This window comes from Scyliorhinus torazame, chromosome 11, assembly GCF_047496885.1.
Source record: "Scyliorhinus torazame isolate Kashiwa2021f chromosome 11, sScyTor2.1, whole genome shotgun sequence".
NCBI lineage: Eukaryota > Metazoa > Chordata > Chondrichthyes > Carcharhiniformes > Scyliorhinidae > Scyliorhinus > Scyliorhinus torazame.
The window spans coordinates 5,311,018-5,326,488 of NC_092717.1; the positions used below are offsets into that span (position 1 = coordinate 5,311,018).

Consider the following 15,471-nt stretch of genomic DNA (forward strand, 5'->3'; position numbering starts at 1 on the left):
TCACTAGCAGAGCCACGCACTCTAACCACAGGATCACTAGCAGAGCCACGCACTCTAACCACAGGATCACTAGCAGAGCCACGCACTCTAACCACAGGATCACTAGCAGAGCCACGCACTCTAACCACAGGATCACTAGCAGAGCCACGCACTCTAACCACAGGATCACTAGCAGAGCCACGCACTCTAACCACAGGATCACTAGCAGAGCCACGCACTCTAACCACAGGATCACTAGCAGAGCCACGCACTCTAACCACAGGATCACTAGCAGAGCCACGCACTCTAACCACAGGATCACTAGCAGAGCCACGCACTCTAACCACAGGATCACTAGCAGAGCCACGCACTCTAACCACAGGATCACTAGCAGAGCCACGCACTCTAACCACAGGATTACTAGCAGAGCCACGCACTCTAACCACAGGATCACTAGCAGAGCCACGCACTCTAACCACAGGATCACTAGCAGAGCCACGCACTCTAACCACAGGATCACTAGCAGAGCCACGCACTCTAACCACAGGATCACTAGCAGAGCCACGCACTCTAACCACAGGATTACTAGCAGAGCCACGCACTCTAACCACAGGATCACTAGCAGAGCCACGCACTCTAACCACAGGATCACTAGCAGAGCCACATGAAGCTGACACCACAGGTCGGAGTCAGATTGATTATACCCTAAATAATGATACAAAATTGACAATGAGTACAGTGATTCACCAGCAGCTGGTTTGTAAGTTTCATTAGCTAGTTGCTTTGGGGGGAGATTGTGCAGCATTATTTGGGGTCCGTCTGTATTGATCTCCAGTCTTTCTTGATCACAATATTATTCATCCACAACGAATAAATGATATATTTGGTTTCCACACCTTCGCCGGATGTCAGACTTGACTGACCGCCGCCGCCTGTGCCGTTTCACTCGTGCCAGTAAGGGGGGCTTCCTTGGGGGGGTGGGAACTGCTCCATGATGTCTTCGGGCTCAGTGTTGAAGTGATCAGGGCTTCCATTGAAAGGCTCCTTGAGGCTGTAATTGAGAGGCACGCCGTAACCACCGGCTTTCTCCAATTGTTTCTCCTCGCACTTGTTCAGCTTCCAAAAGGCTGCCCTGAATTTCTGGGACTTGAGATTATAAATGATCGGGTTGATGGCGCTGTTCAGATAGATACAGATGTGGCAGAATAGCAGGATCCAGGGGTTGGTGATTGGCTGACTCAGGAAGGAGTTGATGACCACAAGGGTCCTGGAAGGCATCCACAGAAGAGCAAAGAGAATTACAACAACAACCAGCATCTTGGTCACCTCAACAGTCAGGCAGGAGGAAACATTCTTTAAGCATTGATACCGACCTCAACAGCACAAACTTCAATCAGTTTCCCTTTGAATTCAGCTATTTATCATGGCCCAAAATCCCTCACTAATGTATTACTCAACTGGAAGGATGGCGTTGTGAGGCTTACTCACATTTCTATACACCAGAATAACTGTCACCAAGGCATTTCAGTGTTTACACGTTTTACTGTCATAATGCCACCTTTGCATTCACTGCCTCACTCCGGAGAATTGATAAAGTCTCGGCTGACATTCCCAGTGCAATACCGAGAGAGTGCTGCATTGTCAGAGGGACCCTCTCTGCTCTCTCAGGTGGCTGAATGTTGAGGTAGTGCAGGGGCAGGTCTTGCTGGTGACCTGGCCAATGTTTAACCCTCAACCAACATCCCAGAAACAGGTCATCTAGGCATCATCAGTCAGTTATAGCAGAGCCACTTAGTGGTTCCTGAAGGCAGTTCATCCCCATCTTGACAGAATAACGAGAGAGCAAGTGAAGGGAAGTCAGTGAGAGGGAGAAAGAGAGAGCGAGAGAGTCAATGTGACAGAGAGAGAGAGAGATAGATGGAAAGTCAATGTGACAGAAAGAGTGAGAGAGGGGTAGACAGAGAGAGAGAATGACAGAGAGAGAGAGAGACAGAGAGAGAGAGACAGAGTTAGTGTGACAGAGAGAGAGAGAGTGAGAGTGAGGGAGAGAGAGAGAGAAACAGAGAGAGAGAGTGAGAGAGAGTGACAGAGAGAAAGAGAGAGAGGGAGTTTTTCATGACAGAGAGATTGAGAGAGAGAGACAGACAGACAGAGAGTCAGTGTGACAGAGAGAGAGAGAGAGAGTGACGGAGAGAGAGAGAGTGAAGGAGAGAGAGTTAGTGTGACAGAGAGAGAGAGAGAGGACAGAAAGACAGAGAGCGAGTTAGTGTGACAGAGCGAGAGACAGAGAGAGAGAGTTAATGTGACAGAGAGAGAGAGAGAGGGAGTTAGTGTGACAGAGAGAGAGGGAGAGTGACAGAGAGAGAGAAAGGGAGCTAGTGTGACAGAGAGAGAGAGACAGAGAGAGAGAGAAAGTAGCGGAGAGAGAGAGAGATGGAGAGAGAGTGACGGAGACTGAGAGAGAGAGGGAGTTAGTGTGACAGAGAGAGAGAGAGAGAACTATCCACTGTCATCTAAACTAATATACCAGGGGGATGAGAACCTGTGCAAGGAGTCAGAAAGAGGGAGCAAGGACAAAGCAAAAGGTAGAAAAGTGAATAAGAAAAGTGACAGGTGGAGAAACCAAGGGGAAAATTCAAACAGGGCAGGAGAGAAAAATGTTGGGAGCAAGACCAGCATTGTGACAAAGACAAACTTAAAGGCTCTGTGCCTTACTGCACGGAGCATTCGCAATAACGTGGATAAACTAATCGCGCAGATGGATATAAATGGGTCTGATATAATTGGGATTACGGAGACATGGCTGCAGGGGGACCAGGGATGGGAATGTCCCAGGGTTCTCAGTATTTAGGAAGGACAGGCATAAAGGAAAAGGTGGTGGGGTGACACTGCTGGTTAAAGAGGAAATTAATACAATAGTGAGAAAGGATATTCGCTCTGACAATGTGGAGTCTGTATGGGGAGAGTTGAGAAATACCATGGGGCAAAAAACATTAGTGGGTATCACATATAGACCCCAAACTGCAGTGGTGAGGTTGGGAATGGCATTAAACAAGAAATTAGAGATGCATGAAATAAGGGAATATCGGTGATCGTGGGTGATTTTAATCTTCACATAGATTGGGCAAATCAAATTAGCCACAATGCCGGAGAGGAGGAATTCCTGGAGTGTAGACGGGATGGTTTTCTGTGGAGGAAATATGTGGAGGAACGAGTTTTTGCTGCAGCTTTATAAAACCCTGGTTAGACCACACTTGGAATATTGGGCGGGATTCTCCCCTACCCGGCGGGGCGGGGGGTCCCGGCGGGATGGAATGACGGGAACCACTCCGGTGTCGGGTCGCCCCAAAGGCGCGGATTTCTCCGCACCTTTAGGGGCCAAGCCCTCACCTTTAGGGGCTAGGCCCGCGCCGGAGTGGTTGCCGTCCCGCCGGCTGGTGTGGAAGGCCTCTGGCGCCATGCCAGCCGGGGCCGAAGGGACTCAGCCGTCCGGCGGAATTCCGCGCATGCGCGAAGGCTATGGCCGACGCGGAGGGGAAAGAGTGCCCCCACGGCACAGGCCCGCCCACGAATCGGTGGGCCCCGATCGCGGGCCAGGCCACCGTGGGGGCACCCCCCGGGGCCAGATCGCCCCATGCCCCCCCCAGGACCCCGGAGCCCGCTCACGCTGCCTGGTCCCACCGGTAAGGTCGGTGGTTTAATTCACGCCGGTGGGACCGGCATTACAGCAGCGGGACTTCGGCCCATCGCGGGCCGGAGAATCGCCGGGGGGGCCCTCCGACCAGCGCGGCGCGATTCCCGCCCCCGCCAAATCTCCGGTGCCGGAGAATTTGGCGGCCGGCGGGGGTGGGATTATCCACCTCACCCGGCTTCCTGCTGCTCCCGAGCTTCTACCTGAGCTGGCGTTCCCCCTACGGCCTCGAGTTATAGGTCACTGAGCTGGTAAACCTCACGGCGAGAGCAATGCTCAGGCGTAAGTGGCTCAATGGTTTCCATAAAACTGTGGCAGACAAAAGTGAGCTGAAAATGTTCAAAGTGAGCTGGTCCTTGGAAAAGGTGACCGGAACATTCCAGCAAACAGGCTGATGCATCTTTCTCTAAATACGGCTTCTTCACCTACCCCCTTGCCATCCCTCCCTACCTCCGTCCCTCTCTCCCTCCCTCCCTCCCACCTCAAACCCTCCTCCAACTGCCTGGGAAAATTCAGTCCGATGTTTGAGATTAATGGCCTGTGGTGTGGGTGTTTGCAGCACTTTCTGTTCTCGTTGCTGAAGGGCAGGGCTGTGGGCAAGTGAGGAATTGAAAGGTACGGTGGGCACTCTGGTGTCTTTGTGGTCAGGGAGTTGGAAATCTCGTTGAGCAGGTGACATTAGCAAAGCACCGAGGAGTGGGGACGGGGAGGTCCGTGCACAATGGCAGGCGATATCTGGGTGTACTTGCCTGTTTTCTGGAAGTAGCTGTAGTGTTGGACGTGAGACAGTCGCCTGCTTGTTGCTGGGGAAGCGATCTGTGCCTTGTTCGCTTGCTGCTGTCTGTCAGATCGGTGGGCATGGGATCCAGGAACAATATCCGGCTGACCATCCAGTACAGGACAGTGGCCAGTACTAGAGGTACAATGTAGAACAGAAAGAAATCGAGAAAATAAATGGGCAGGTAAAACTTTCTGGAGACCCTGTAATCACAGGTCACCACAGTCATGTCTTGGTAGAGGGTCTGCTTGATGTCTAACAGGAAGAACCACATCACACAATAGAGGCAGGTGAAAGCCCAAACCAGCAGGATGATCTTTTTTGCTCTGGATGTAGTGCAGATAAACTGGGCTTTCATTGAGTGGCAGATGGCACAGTATCGCTCGATGGTGAAAGCAGTTATAGAACAGGAGGACACATTGATCCCCACGTATTGGAAATAGGTGATGCTCAGGCAGCCCACATGACCGTAAATCCATGATCTGTAGATGGTGTTGGTGATGTTGGGCAGACCTGCAGCCATCAACACCACCAGGTCAGCGATGGCCAGGCTCATCAGGTAACAGTTAGTGGGGGTTCGCATGTGCTTTGTGCTGAGGACCACCAGGGCCACCATGGCGTTGCCCAAGATACCCACTCCACATATCATCAGGATGAGGGACATGCTCGCCACCCAATAACCATCACTAGGCTCCGTCCTCTTCCCAAACACCTTGTTCAGCTGCTCCTCGTTGTAGTAAGACAGGTTCTCCATGGCGATTTGAAATGGTTCCACTTGGTTTCAGGACGTTATTAAGATTGTGTTGTTACCCAACAGCATCAGTGAAATGTCCACATCTCCCCTGAACTGTGATCAACAAAGGAAGGATATCTGTTAACGATTTCACTCAGCCAATGAAAGGCTTAAAAATTTAACACAGCTAAAAATTCTTTTAGAAAATCACATCGCTGTTCCCCATGTGCACACCACTATTCCCAATGTGCCCACCGCTATTCCCCACACACACCGTTAATCCCCACACACACACACCGTTATTCCTCTTGTGCACACTGCTATTCCCCACATGCACACCGCTATCCCCATGTGCACACCATTATTCCCCATGTGTACACCGTTCTTCCCTCCATACACACCACTATTCCCTGTGCACACATCATTATTCCCAACTTGCCCACCGCTATTCCCTACATACACACTGCTATTCCCCACGCACTCACTGCTATTCCCCCCACACGTACTGCTATTCCCCACATGCACACCATTATTCCCCATATACACATCACTCTTTCCTTCATGTACACCGCTATTCCCCACACGCACACCGTTCTTTCCCATGCACACCGCCAATGCACACCGCTATTCCCCACACGCACACTGCTACTCCCCATTAATTTGAACTTTTCTATTAAATTTAGATGAATTATTTTATCTTGCATTTACACTCTAACATTTAAAACATTACTAGGCTGTAACGTAAGATTTAAGCTGATAATAAAGTATTATAAAATAACCTTATAAAATTTAAAAATTTAAAAATTTAAAAATTATATAAAATATAAAAATTATAAAATTTTGGAGACTTAATAGAGGCATACAAAATTATCAGGGGGTTGGATAGGGTGGACAGTGAGAGCCTTCTCCCGCGGATGGATATGGCTGGCACGAGGGGACATAACTTTAAACTGAGGGGTAATAGATATAGGACAGAGGTCAGAGGTAGGTTCTTTAGGCAAAGAGTAGTGAGGCCGTGGAATGCCCTACCTGCTACAGTAGTGAACTCGCCAACATTGAGGGCATTTAAAAGTTTATTGGATAAACATATGGATGATAATGGCATAGTGTAGGTTAGATGGCTTTTGTTTCGGTGCAACATCGTGGGCCGAAGGGCCTGTACTGCGCTGTATTGTTCTATGTTCTATGTTCTATAACTATTATAAAAGGTTGTACTCTCACTCTGTAAATCTCAAGGACCCTAACTATTCTCGGATTTTCTAATGGTGAATTCTAAATTGTGGAAGAGTGTTAGGAATATGAAAAGTTAACAATATTAACACCGAACTTGTGATGGAAATAAATTAACAGAAAAGTAACCAGACTAGCAGGCACCTACAGGAATAATGAGATGCTGTTTGCCCAGTAACAAGATTAGCAGGTGTCTAGAGACATTGAGATGTGAATGGCCATATCAAAAACATTGTTTACCAGAGCTCAGTGGGGCTATACAAATGGTAACTTCTAAACACAAGGAATTTGAGAGAGGTAGACAGCAGAATCCACAGAGGGGAATATCAAAGAGATTGAACTGTGCAACTGCTAGCACCCTCATTGGGGAAGGTGGCTAGTTCTTCATTCAACATTCAGATAGGCCAATTACATCTGGGATCTGAGTCATGAAGGCCTGTTCTGTCTAACATTTAGGGCCACGGCAGATTACAGATATTGCCCTCTAAAAGACGTAGGTTTTTGCCACCAGTGAACCAGGAAGAGACGTTTCCAAGGCTTGGTCACCTAAGCGGTATTGTGGGGTAACTATTAGCTGAATTTGACCTATAGAGTTAATAAAATTGAATGTTTCTTTGGAAAGGGGGTGTCGCAGTGAGTTTAGGGTGCCTCACAGCGCCAGGGACCCGGGTTCGATTCCGGCCTCAGGTAACTGTCTGTGTGGGGTTTGCATGTTTTCCCGATATCTGAGTGGGTTTCCTCCCGGTACTCCTGTTTCCTTCCACAGTCCAAAGATGTGAAGGTGAGGTGGATTGGCCGTGGTAAATTGGCCCTTGGAGTCCAAAGATGTGCTCTTGGTTGGGCCAGTGCAGACTCGATGGGCCAAATGGCCTCCTTCTGCACTAGAGGGATTCTATGATAATTCAGGGAATGTGGGTATATTTTGGAAACAAGAGGTAATTTCAGATAAAAACAATGTGTTATTTATTGTCACCATGTATATTAGTCTTTTTCTGTTTTATTCCCTTTAATACATATTATTTATTAATTGTTTATACAGCGACTGGATTGGTTCCTCACTGGCTTGGACATTATTCCTCATATTATTTCAAACAGATATACACCACGAAGAACCAATGTTTGAAGTGATCCTTCGGGGTTTCGAGACACTCTCGCGGGTAACATCAGCGGAATTCTTAACAAGAGGTAGAGTCTTCAGCGAGGTAATTCCTGCTATATCTGTAAAGTATATTTAGTTTAAATACCCTGGGGGGGACTCGCCAGGATATTGTATCTTAAGACCAAAGCTATAGCTAGCCTAGCTGACTCAAGCTCTTGTGATGATTTAAAATCTCTTGTAGTTGAGAATTGAAACTGGATAAGTTCACCTTGCTGCGGTGCTCCAGCATTTCAGTAAACATGAAGATATATAACAGGACGCTGTCTGCATTATTCTCCTCACTGTCTTCCACAAACATCTTGTACAGAACAGTTTTAATTCATGTGTTTCTTTAAAGGATACCAGGAATGTAGACACAGGAACTAATGTCACTGTGTACATCTCTCCCAGAGACAGCTCAGTTACACAGTTTCACATATAGAACAAGACATGGCCTCATAATTTGTGACAGAATCATTGACAGAAACGGTGAGCAGAGGGGCTGATGAATTGAGTACATTTTAGGCAGAGGGGCAGCAGGGTGAGGATCTCTCGGGATAAGGTAGAGTTTGCCCCTTTCCATCAAAGAGTTCAGAGGCCCAGCAGCAACCTGCTCCATCTCTCTCTATATCCACCCTGCTGGTTTACTTAAAAAAGAGAATTTTAACTGCAAACCGAAACGAAAGGGTGCTCGGAAAGTGCCCCCCCCCCCCCACCTGCAATTCAGCACGACACTGTCAGCTGTCAGTTTGCAAATTGCTGCCCCCAGATTTCCCCCACCTGGAATAATCTCTCGCCTCCTCCTCTCCCCGGTCAAAACTCCCGCTAACCCCCCTCGACCCAAACTCCACCAGGTCCCACTCCACAACCGGCTGGTCCCATTGACAGAAGAAGTGAGTGAGTGAGTTCAGGAGCACAGTCAGATAAACCCAGTGCCCCGCCCCCCCCCCCCCCCCCCCCACACACACACACACAACTTGTACACAGACCAGAGTTTGTCCCTACCTTGTTGCTCCTCTGTATTAGAGATCCCTCTGAGCTGCCGGGTGGAATATGCCTACGGCAGCCTGTCTGAGTTTCTGAGCGGGTACTCCCCACACACACAAACACACACCCTCCTTGAGGATTTGTTACAGGATTCACACTCACATCTCCACTGCTACGCCTCCAGAACAATCCCAGTCTTGTTTCTAGACACGAGCCCTATGCTCAGTGTCCTGCAGTCTCTGCTCTCTGTCACCTGCAGACCCAGATGTCTAAACTGCTCCCACGGCAGGTTTCCATTTCATTCCACTGCAGCAGTTAACAGAAATCGCACAGGGAAGATGGTCACACACTGCCACTGGCCCCTGTCAAACTGGCACATTCCAGTTTCACCTTTTAACATTTGCATTGAAATTCTTCAGAAGGATTTATTTTGCACCGATTTCCCTTCGATTGAAGGGGGCTGTGAGTTCAATGCTGCATTAAACTCAGGCTCTGCCCTGTGTTCAAACATAACACCATAAAGAACTATTGGAGGACGTGAAAACAGCTCCTCACCCTTCAATCAACGTCACCATGGAAACAGTTTCCCTGGTCGACAGTGCTGTTTGTGGGATCTTGCTCTGCACACACACTAGCTGCCATTTTTTACCACATTGTAACAGCTGTGCTGTGACCAGGGGCTGGGGATTGCTGGGGGGTCTCTCAGTCTCTCAGTTCAATAACTCAGTTGTCCAGGTACAATATAAAAGATGAATGTTTATTTATTGCACACAGCAATTGCTCACCCCCACCCTCACAAACAGCCCCCTCTCACTCACACAGGGGGGAGGGGGGGGGGGGGGTCTCTTCCCAGCAGGATGCTGTTCTCTGCTGATATAGTCTGATCAGGCTTCATAGCTGATCCCGTTGCCATGTGATGTCCTGTGGTCACCTTGGTAGGGAAAGCTCTTGTCCGGGAACTGGAGGAAAGTTGTGTCCTTCCAGGACTCAGCCCCAGGAGACACCACACACGGCTTTGGAAAGGTACTTCATCGGCTGTGGAGTGCTTTGACCCACCCTGTGGCTATAAACGGTGCTATATAAATGCAAATCTTTATTTATTTAAAGGGAACATTTGTAAGAGAAATTTTAAATTCCCATGCCTGTTTGCAAATCCCTTCATGGCCTCAGTCATAGGCGGCACGGTAGCACAGTGGCTAGCACTGTTGCTTCACAGTGCCAGGGTCCCAGTTTCGATTCCCGGCTTGGGTCACTGTCTGTGCGGAGTCTGCACGTTCTCCCTGCGTCTGAGTGGGTTTCCTCCGGGTGCTCCGGTTTCCTCTCACAAGTCCCGAAAGACGTGCTTATTAGGTGAATTGGACATTCTGAATTCTCCCTCTGTGTACCTGAGCAGGCGCCGGAATGTGGCGATTGGGGGCTTTTCATGGTAACTTCATTGCAGTGTTACTGTAAGCCTACTTGTGACACTAATGAAGATTATTATCCTCCCTATCTCTGTAATCTCCTGCAGCTCCACAACTCTCAGATCTCTGCACTTATCCATATCCGTCCTCTTCCACAACCTCAGCTTCGTGCATTTGCATTCATTCCCAAACTCGAGAACTTCCTTCCTAAACATCTCTGTCTCTCTCCCATCCTTGAAAACTCTTTGATCAGGTTTTTGACCACCTTCCCTAGTATCTCCAGCTATGGCAGTGTGAATTGTTGTCTGATAGCAATGCTTTGAAGTACCTTGGAACATTTTACTGTGAAATATACTTTTATAAATGAAACTTGCAGTATTTTTCTATCATTTACTTCACGCTAATTGAACTAGGGACATGGTGTTTTGGATTCTTTTGCCCTTTCAGTTGGCCCAACTACCTGATCAAAGCTTTTGTGACCTACCCTTATGATCTAAAATTCTTAATTTCACATTCTGCCCTCCCAAATTCCTTCGCCCTTCGGATTAACATAGAATTAGACAGAGCAATAAAGTGGCATTCAGCCAAATGTAGCGGCTGCATGAAAGAACAAACTAATTAGTCCCCTCTCCCTGCTCTTCACCCATAGCTTTGCAATTGCTCCCCTTCAAATATTTATCTAATGTTCTTTTCAAAGTTATTATTGAATCTGCTTCTCGATCACAACTCTCTGTGTGAGAACTATTCTCATCTCCCCTCTGGTTCTTGTACCGATTATCTTAAATCTGTGTCCTTTGGTTACTGACCCGCTCCATAACTGGATACATTTTATCCTTATTTATTTGAGAAAACATCTGAATGACTTTAAGCAGCGCTATTCACCTTCTGTGCTCTTATCATTACTTCTTTAAGGTGCTACTATTAAAATGAACATTGCCGCATGATTTGCTACCATGCTTATTTCAGAGAAGGGAAAATATTTCAATTACAGAACAGTAACTTGACAGGCTAAAATCATTAGTGAAATTTATTTGCGAAGTAAGATAGAGTTATTAATATAAGGTCAACTTGATCAATACGAGAGTAAAATTGGTTCCAGGTCATCATTTGCCGACTCTGACCTGAAATCACCGAGTCTTTTTCCTTGAACATCCTTTGAAATCCAACAAGAGTTAAAGTTGAGGGGCGGGCACGGTAGCACAGTTGCTTCACAGCGCCAGGGACCCGAGTTCGATTCCCGGCTTGGGTCTCTGTCTGGGCAGAGTCAACATGTTCTCCCAGTGTCTGTGTGGGCTTCGTCCGGGTGCTCCAGTTTCCTCCCATAAGTTCCGAAAGATGTGCTTGTTAGGTGAATTGGACATTCTGAATTCTCCCTCTGTGTACCCGAACAGGCGCCGGAGTGTGGCGACTAGGAGCTTTTCACAGTAACTTCATTGCAGTGTTAATGTAAGCCTGCTTGTGACACTAATAAAGATTTTTATTATTGTTAAAAATCTTCCAAATAGGATTTTTTAATCTGCTTTTTTTACACTAGGAAATCAGACAAAGTTGGTAGAAATGGTTAAACAAAAATACAACAGCCTGAAATAGAAGCAAAATACTGTTGATGCTGGAAATCGGAAATAAAAACAGAAAGTGCTGGACAAACTCAGCAGGTCTGGCAGCGTCTGAGATTATTCAGAGAGAGAAACAGAGTTAACGACTTGAATCCATGTGACTGAGCTCTGAAGAAAAGCCATTGGGTCTTGAATCGTTAACTCTGTTTCTCTCTCCTCAGATGCTGCCAGACCTGATGAGTTTAGCCACGATTTTCTGTTTTCATTTCAGCAATAGACTAACGTTGTGGCACGACTGCACTCTATGACCAGACTTTGGAGTCTAACTCTGAAATCTTTTGTCTTTCCTTCTTGGCTATTAGAGTCTCCTTACACTACTGAGTAGGTTTGAGCAATGACATCTTTTGCAGCAATGAACAAATATCATCACAAATCCTAAAAATATGGAAAACCTCCATAGGCTTTTGAAAGGCCAACTTTGTTTTATATAAAATTCACAGTTTAAATCAACATGATAAAGCATGTCTAAGCTCAGAATATGTTTATAAAACACTGAATCATTATTGGAATGACGGTGATGGATCTACAGTTGTAAATGTCACTCATAAAAATGAAGAAGGATGAACATTTTTAACCATTTTAGCCATGGTCGCAAATAATACTTTCAGCTTTTTGAATTATTGATCCTTGGGATAATTTCACAAATCAATCAATTAACGAGAGGGAAATGTTCCAAAACTGAGCCAACCCAATGTTTTGCATTAATAAATGATGTTGCTGAATAAAGACCAGAAGAAAGAAGGGAGGGGCGGCACGGGAGCACAATGGTTAGCAATGTGGCTTCACAGCTGCAGGGAGCCGGGTTCAATTCCAGCCTCAGTCACTGTCTGGGTGGAGTCTGCAAGTTCTCCCCGTGTCTGCGTGGGTTTCCTCCGGGTGCTCCGGTTTCCTCCCACAGTCCAAAGATGTGCAGGTTAGGTGGATTGGCCATGCTAAATTGCCCTTAGAATCCAAAAAGGTTGGGTGGGGGTTACAGGGATAGGGTGATGGTGTGAGCTTAAGTAGGGTGCTCTTTCCAAGGGCCGGTGCAGACTCGATGGGCCGAATGGCCTCCTTCTGCACTGTAAATTCTATGAATCTGCAGCAGAACAGCTGTTCTTTCCGTAATCTGATTCTTTTTACAGAATATGAAACGTTTGGAGGGAATAAACCAGGATCTTGCTGGTGAGTTGTTGGGGAAATTAGGCTCCCACATTCAGTGCGACATTAATGAGCCTCTTAATACCTTTCTTACCATACGTCAGATGGTAACTTTGCATGATCAGTGAGTGATAGGCGGACTGAACACTCAGTGTTATCCATAAGGCAAGCATTATTGTTAGACTTAATGGTGCCAACTCTAGGTATTGTCACAAAAAGATTTAGATTTAGATTTATTGTCACGTGTACCGAGGTAACAGTGAAAAGTATTGTTCTGTGTACAGTCCAGGCAGATTGTTCCATACATGAAAAACATAGGACAGACCATAAATACACAATGTAAATACATAGACATCGGGTGAAGCGTAGGGAGTGTAATGCTACACAGTAGAGAAGATGTGTGGAGAGATCAGTTCAGTCCTGAAGAGGGAAGAAACTGTTTTTGGATCTGTTCGTGCGTGTTCTCAGACTCTTGTATCTTCTGCCCGATGGAAGAGGTTGGAAGAGAGAATAACCCGGGTGCGGGGGGAATTTGATTATGCTGCCCGCTTTCCCCAGGCAGCGGGAGGTGTAGATGGAGTCAATGGATGGGAGGCGGGTTTGCGTGATGGACTGGGCTATGTTCACGACTCTCTGTAGTTTCTAACAATCTTGGGCCGAGCAGTTGCCATACCAGGCTGTGATGCAGCCCGATAGGATGCTTTCTATAGTGCATGTGTAAAAATAGTTAGGAGTCAGTGTGGACATGCCGAATTTCCTTAGTTTCCTGAGGAAGTATAGGCGCTGTTGTGCTTTCTTGGTGGTAGCGTCGACGTGGGTGGACCAGGACAGATTGTTGATGATGTTCACACCTAGGAATTTGAAGCTGCTAACCATCTCCACCTCGGCACCATTGATGCTGACAGGGGTGTGTACAGTACTTTGCTTCCTGAAGTCAATGACCAGCTGCTTAGTATTGCTGACATTGAGGAAGAGATTGTTGTCATTGCACCACTCCACTAGGTTCTCTATCTCCCTCCTGTACTCTGACTCGTTGTTTGAGATCCGGCCCACTACGTTGTGTCATCAGCAAACTTGTAGATGGAGTTGGAGCCACATTTTGCCACACAGTCGTGTGTGTCCAGGGAGTATAGTACGGGGCTAAGTACACAGCCTTGCGGGGCGCCGGTGTTGAGGACTATTGTGGAGGAGGTGTTGTTGTTTATCCTCACTGATTGTGGTCTGTGGGTCAGAAAGTCGAGGATCCAGTTGCAGAGGGAGGAGCCAAATCCTAGGTTTTGGACTTTAGATGTGAGCTTGGCTGGGATTATTGAAGGTGTTGAAGGCGGAGCTGTAGTCAATGAATAGGAGTCGGATGTAGGAGTCCTTGTTGTCAGGATGCTCCAGGGATATATGTAGGGCCAGGGGGATGGCACCTGCTGTGGACCGGTTGTGGCGGTATGCGAATTGCAGTGGATCAAGGCATTCTGGGAGTATGGAGTCGATGTGTCTCATGACCAACCTCGCGAAGCACTTCATAATGATCGATGTCAAGGCCACCGGACATAGTCATTGAGGCACGTTGTCTGGTTCTTCTTTGACACCAGAATGATGGTGGTCTTCTTGAAGCAGGTGGGAGGCTTGGAATGGAGTAGGGTAAGGTTGAAGATGTCCGCGAACAGTTGGACTGCACAGGATCAGAGTGCATGACCAGGGACTCTATCAGGACCCGTTGCTTTCAGAGGGTTCACTTTCAAGAAGGCCAATCTGATTTTCGAAGCTGTGACGGTAGGTATGGGTGCGTCGGAGGCTGCTGGGGAAGTTGACAACGGTTTGCTGGTTTCCTGCTCGGACCGAGCATAGAATGCATTAAGATCATCGGGGAAGGGTGCGCTGCTGCCGGAGATTCTACTCGGCTTTGCATTGTATCCCATTATATTGTTTAAGCCTTGCCACAACCGACGAGAGTCTGTGTCGCTAGTCTGTGACTCTAGCTTGGTCTGATATTGTCTCTTGGCATCCCGGATGGTTTTGCGGAGGTCGTACCTGGATTTCTTGTATAGGTCAGGGTCGCCTGTCTTAAACGCCTCAGACCTGGCCTTCAGTGGGGAGTCAAACTCCCGGTTAAACCATGGTTCCTGGTTGGGGAACGTACGTCCTACCTTTTTTGGCACGCAAACATTACTAAATGGGCTGAGTGGCCTTTAATCCTGTACGTGTCAATAAATCATCACACCAGGGAATGAGGTGAAGCACGAAGTTTGAAGAATTATGTCGCTGGAAAACTGTCCACAGTCAATTGATTAAGGTTGTCACGCTTCCTTCAAATATCGATTCTACATGTTTACATATGTAGGTGTTTACATAATTACTTGGATCGGATATTTTACAGGAGATACTCACACACATAACATTTTGGAATAATGACAACATAATTTTCCTGTGGTGTTTTACACAGGGAGACAAGAGAAGGACAAAAGAAAGCATTTATATAGTTTCTTTATAACCTCAGGACATTCCAAACCCATGATGTGTTGTTGAAGTGTAGTTGCTGCTGTAATGTCGGAAACAGGTCAGCCAGTCTGTGTACTGTAAGATCCCACAAACAGCAATGTGACAACCATTCAATCTGTTTTTAATGACGTTGATTGAGATTTAGTTATTGGTCAGGCCAATCAGTTTAATGTCACATCCCAAAGACAGCAGCTGGGATTCTCCATTGCGAGTCCGCCCCGCTACCGCTGCTAGCCAAGGTGGAGAATTTTGAGCTCTGCCAAATCTCCCATCCACTGCAGCA

The 15,471-nt window shown here is 47.1% G+C and overlaps 1 protein-coding gene across 1 annotated transcript; it reads right to left on the minus strand.

The window, feature by feature from the left end:
• Window positions 1-849: 849 nt before the first annotated feature.
• On the minus strand, window positions 850-5,281 carry LOC140385972 (thyrotropin-releasing hormone receptor-like). Its single transcript, XM_072468614.1, has 2 exons — window positions 4,420-5,281; window positions 850-1,305 (listed from the first exon to the last, which is right to left on the minus strand). Exons 1-2 carry the CDS (start codon window positions 5,200-5,202, stop codon window positions 922-924), a joined length of 1,167 nt encoding a protein of 388 aa, XP_072324715.1. The 5' UTR covers window positions 5,203-5,281; the 3' UTR covers window positions 850-921.
• Between the last annotated feature and the right edge of the window lie 10,190 nt (window positions 5,282-15,471).

Coding starts and splice junctions, on each gene's coding strand:
- LOC140385972 (XM_072468614.1), bottom strand. CDS start 5,202: ATGGAGAACCTGTCTTACTACAACGAGGAGCAGCTGAACAAGGTGTTT. Junction 1,306..4,419: donor CAGCTACTTCCAGAAAACAG/GCAAGTACACCC, acceptor CTGACTGTTGAG/GTGACCAAGATGCTGGTTGT.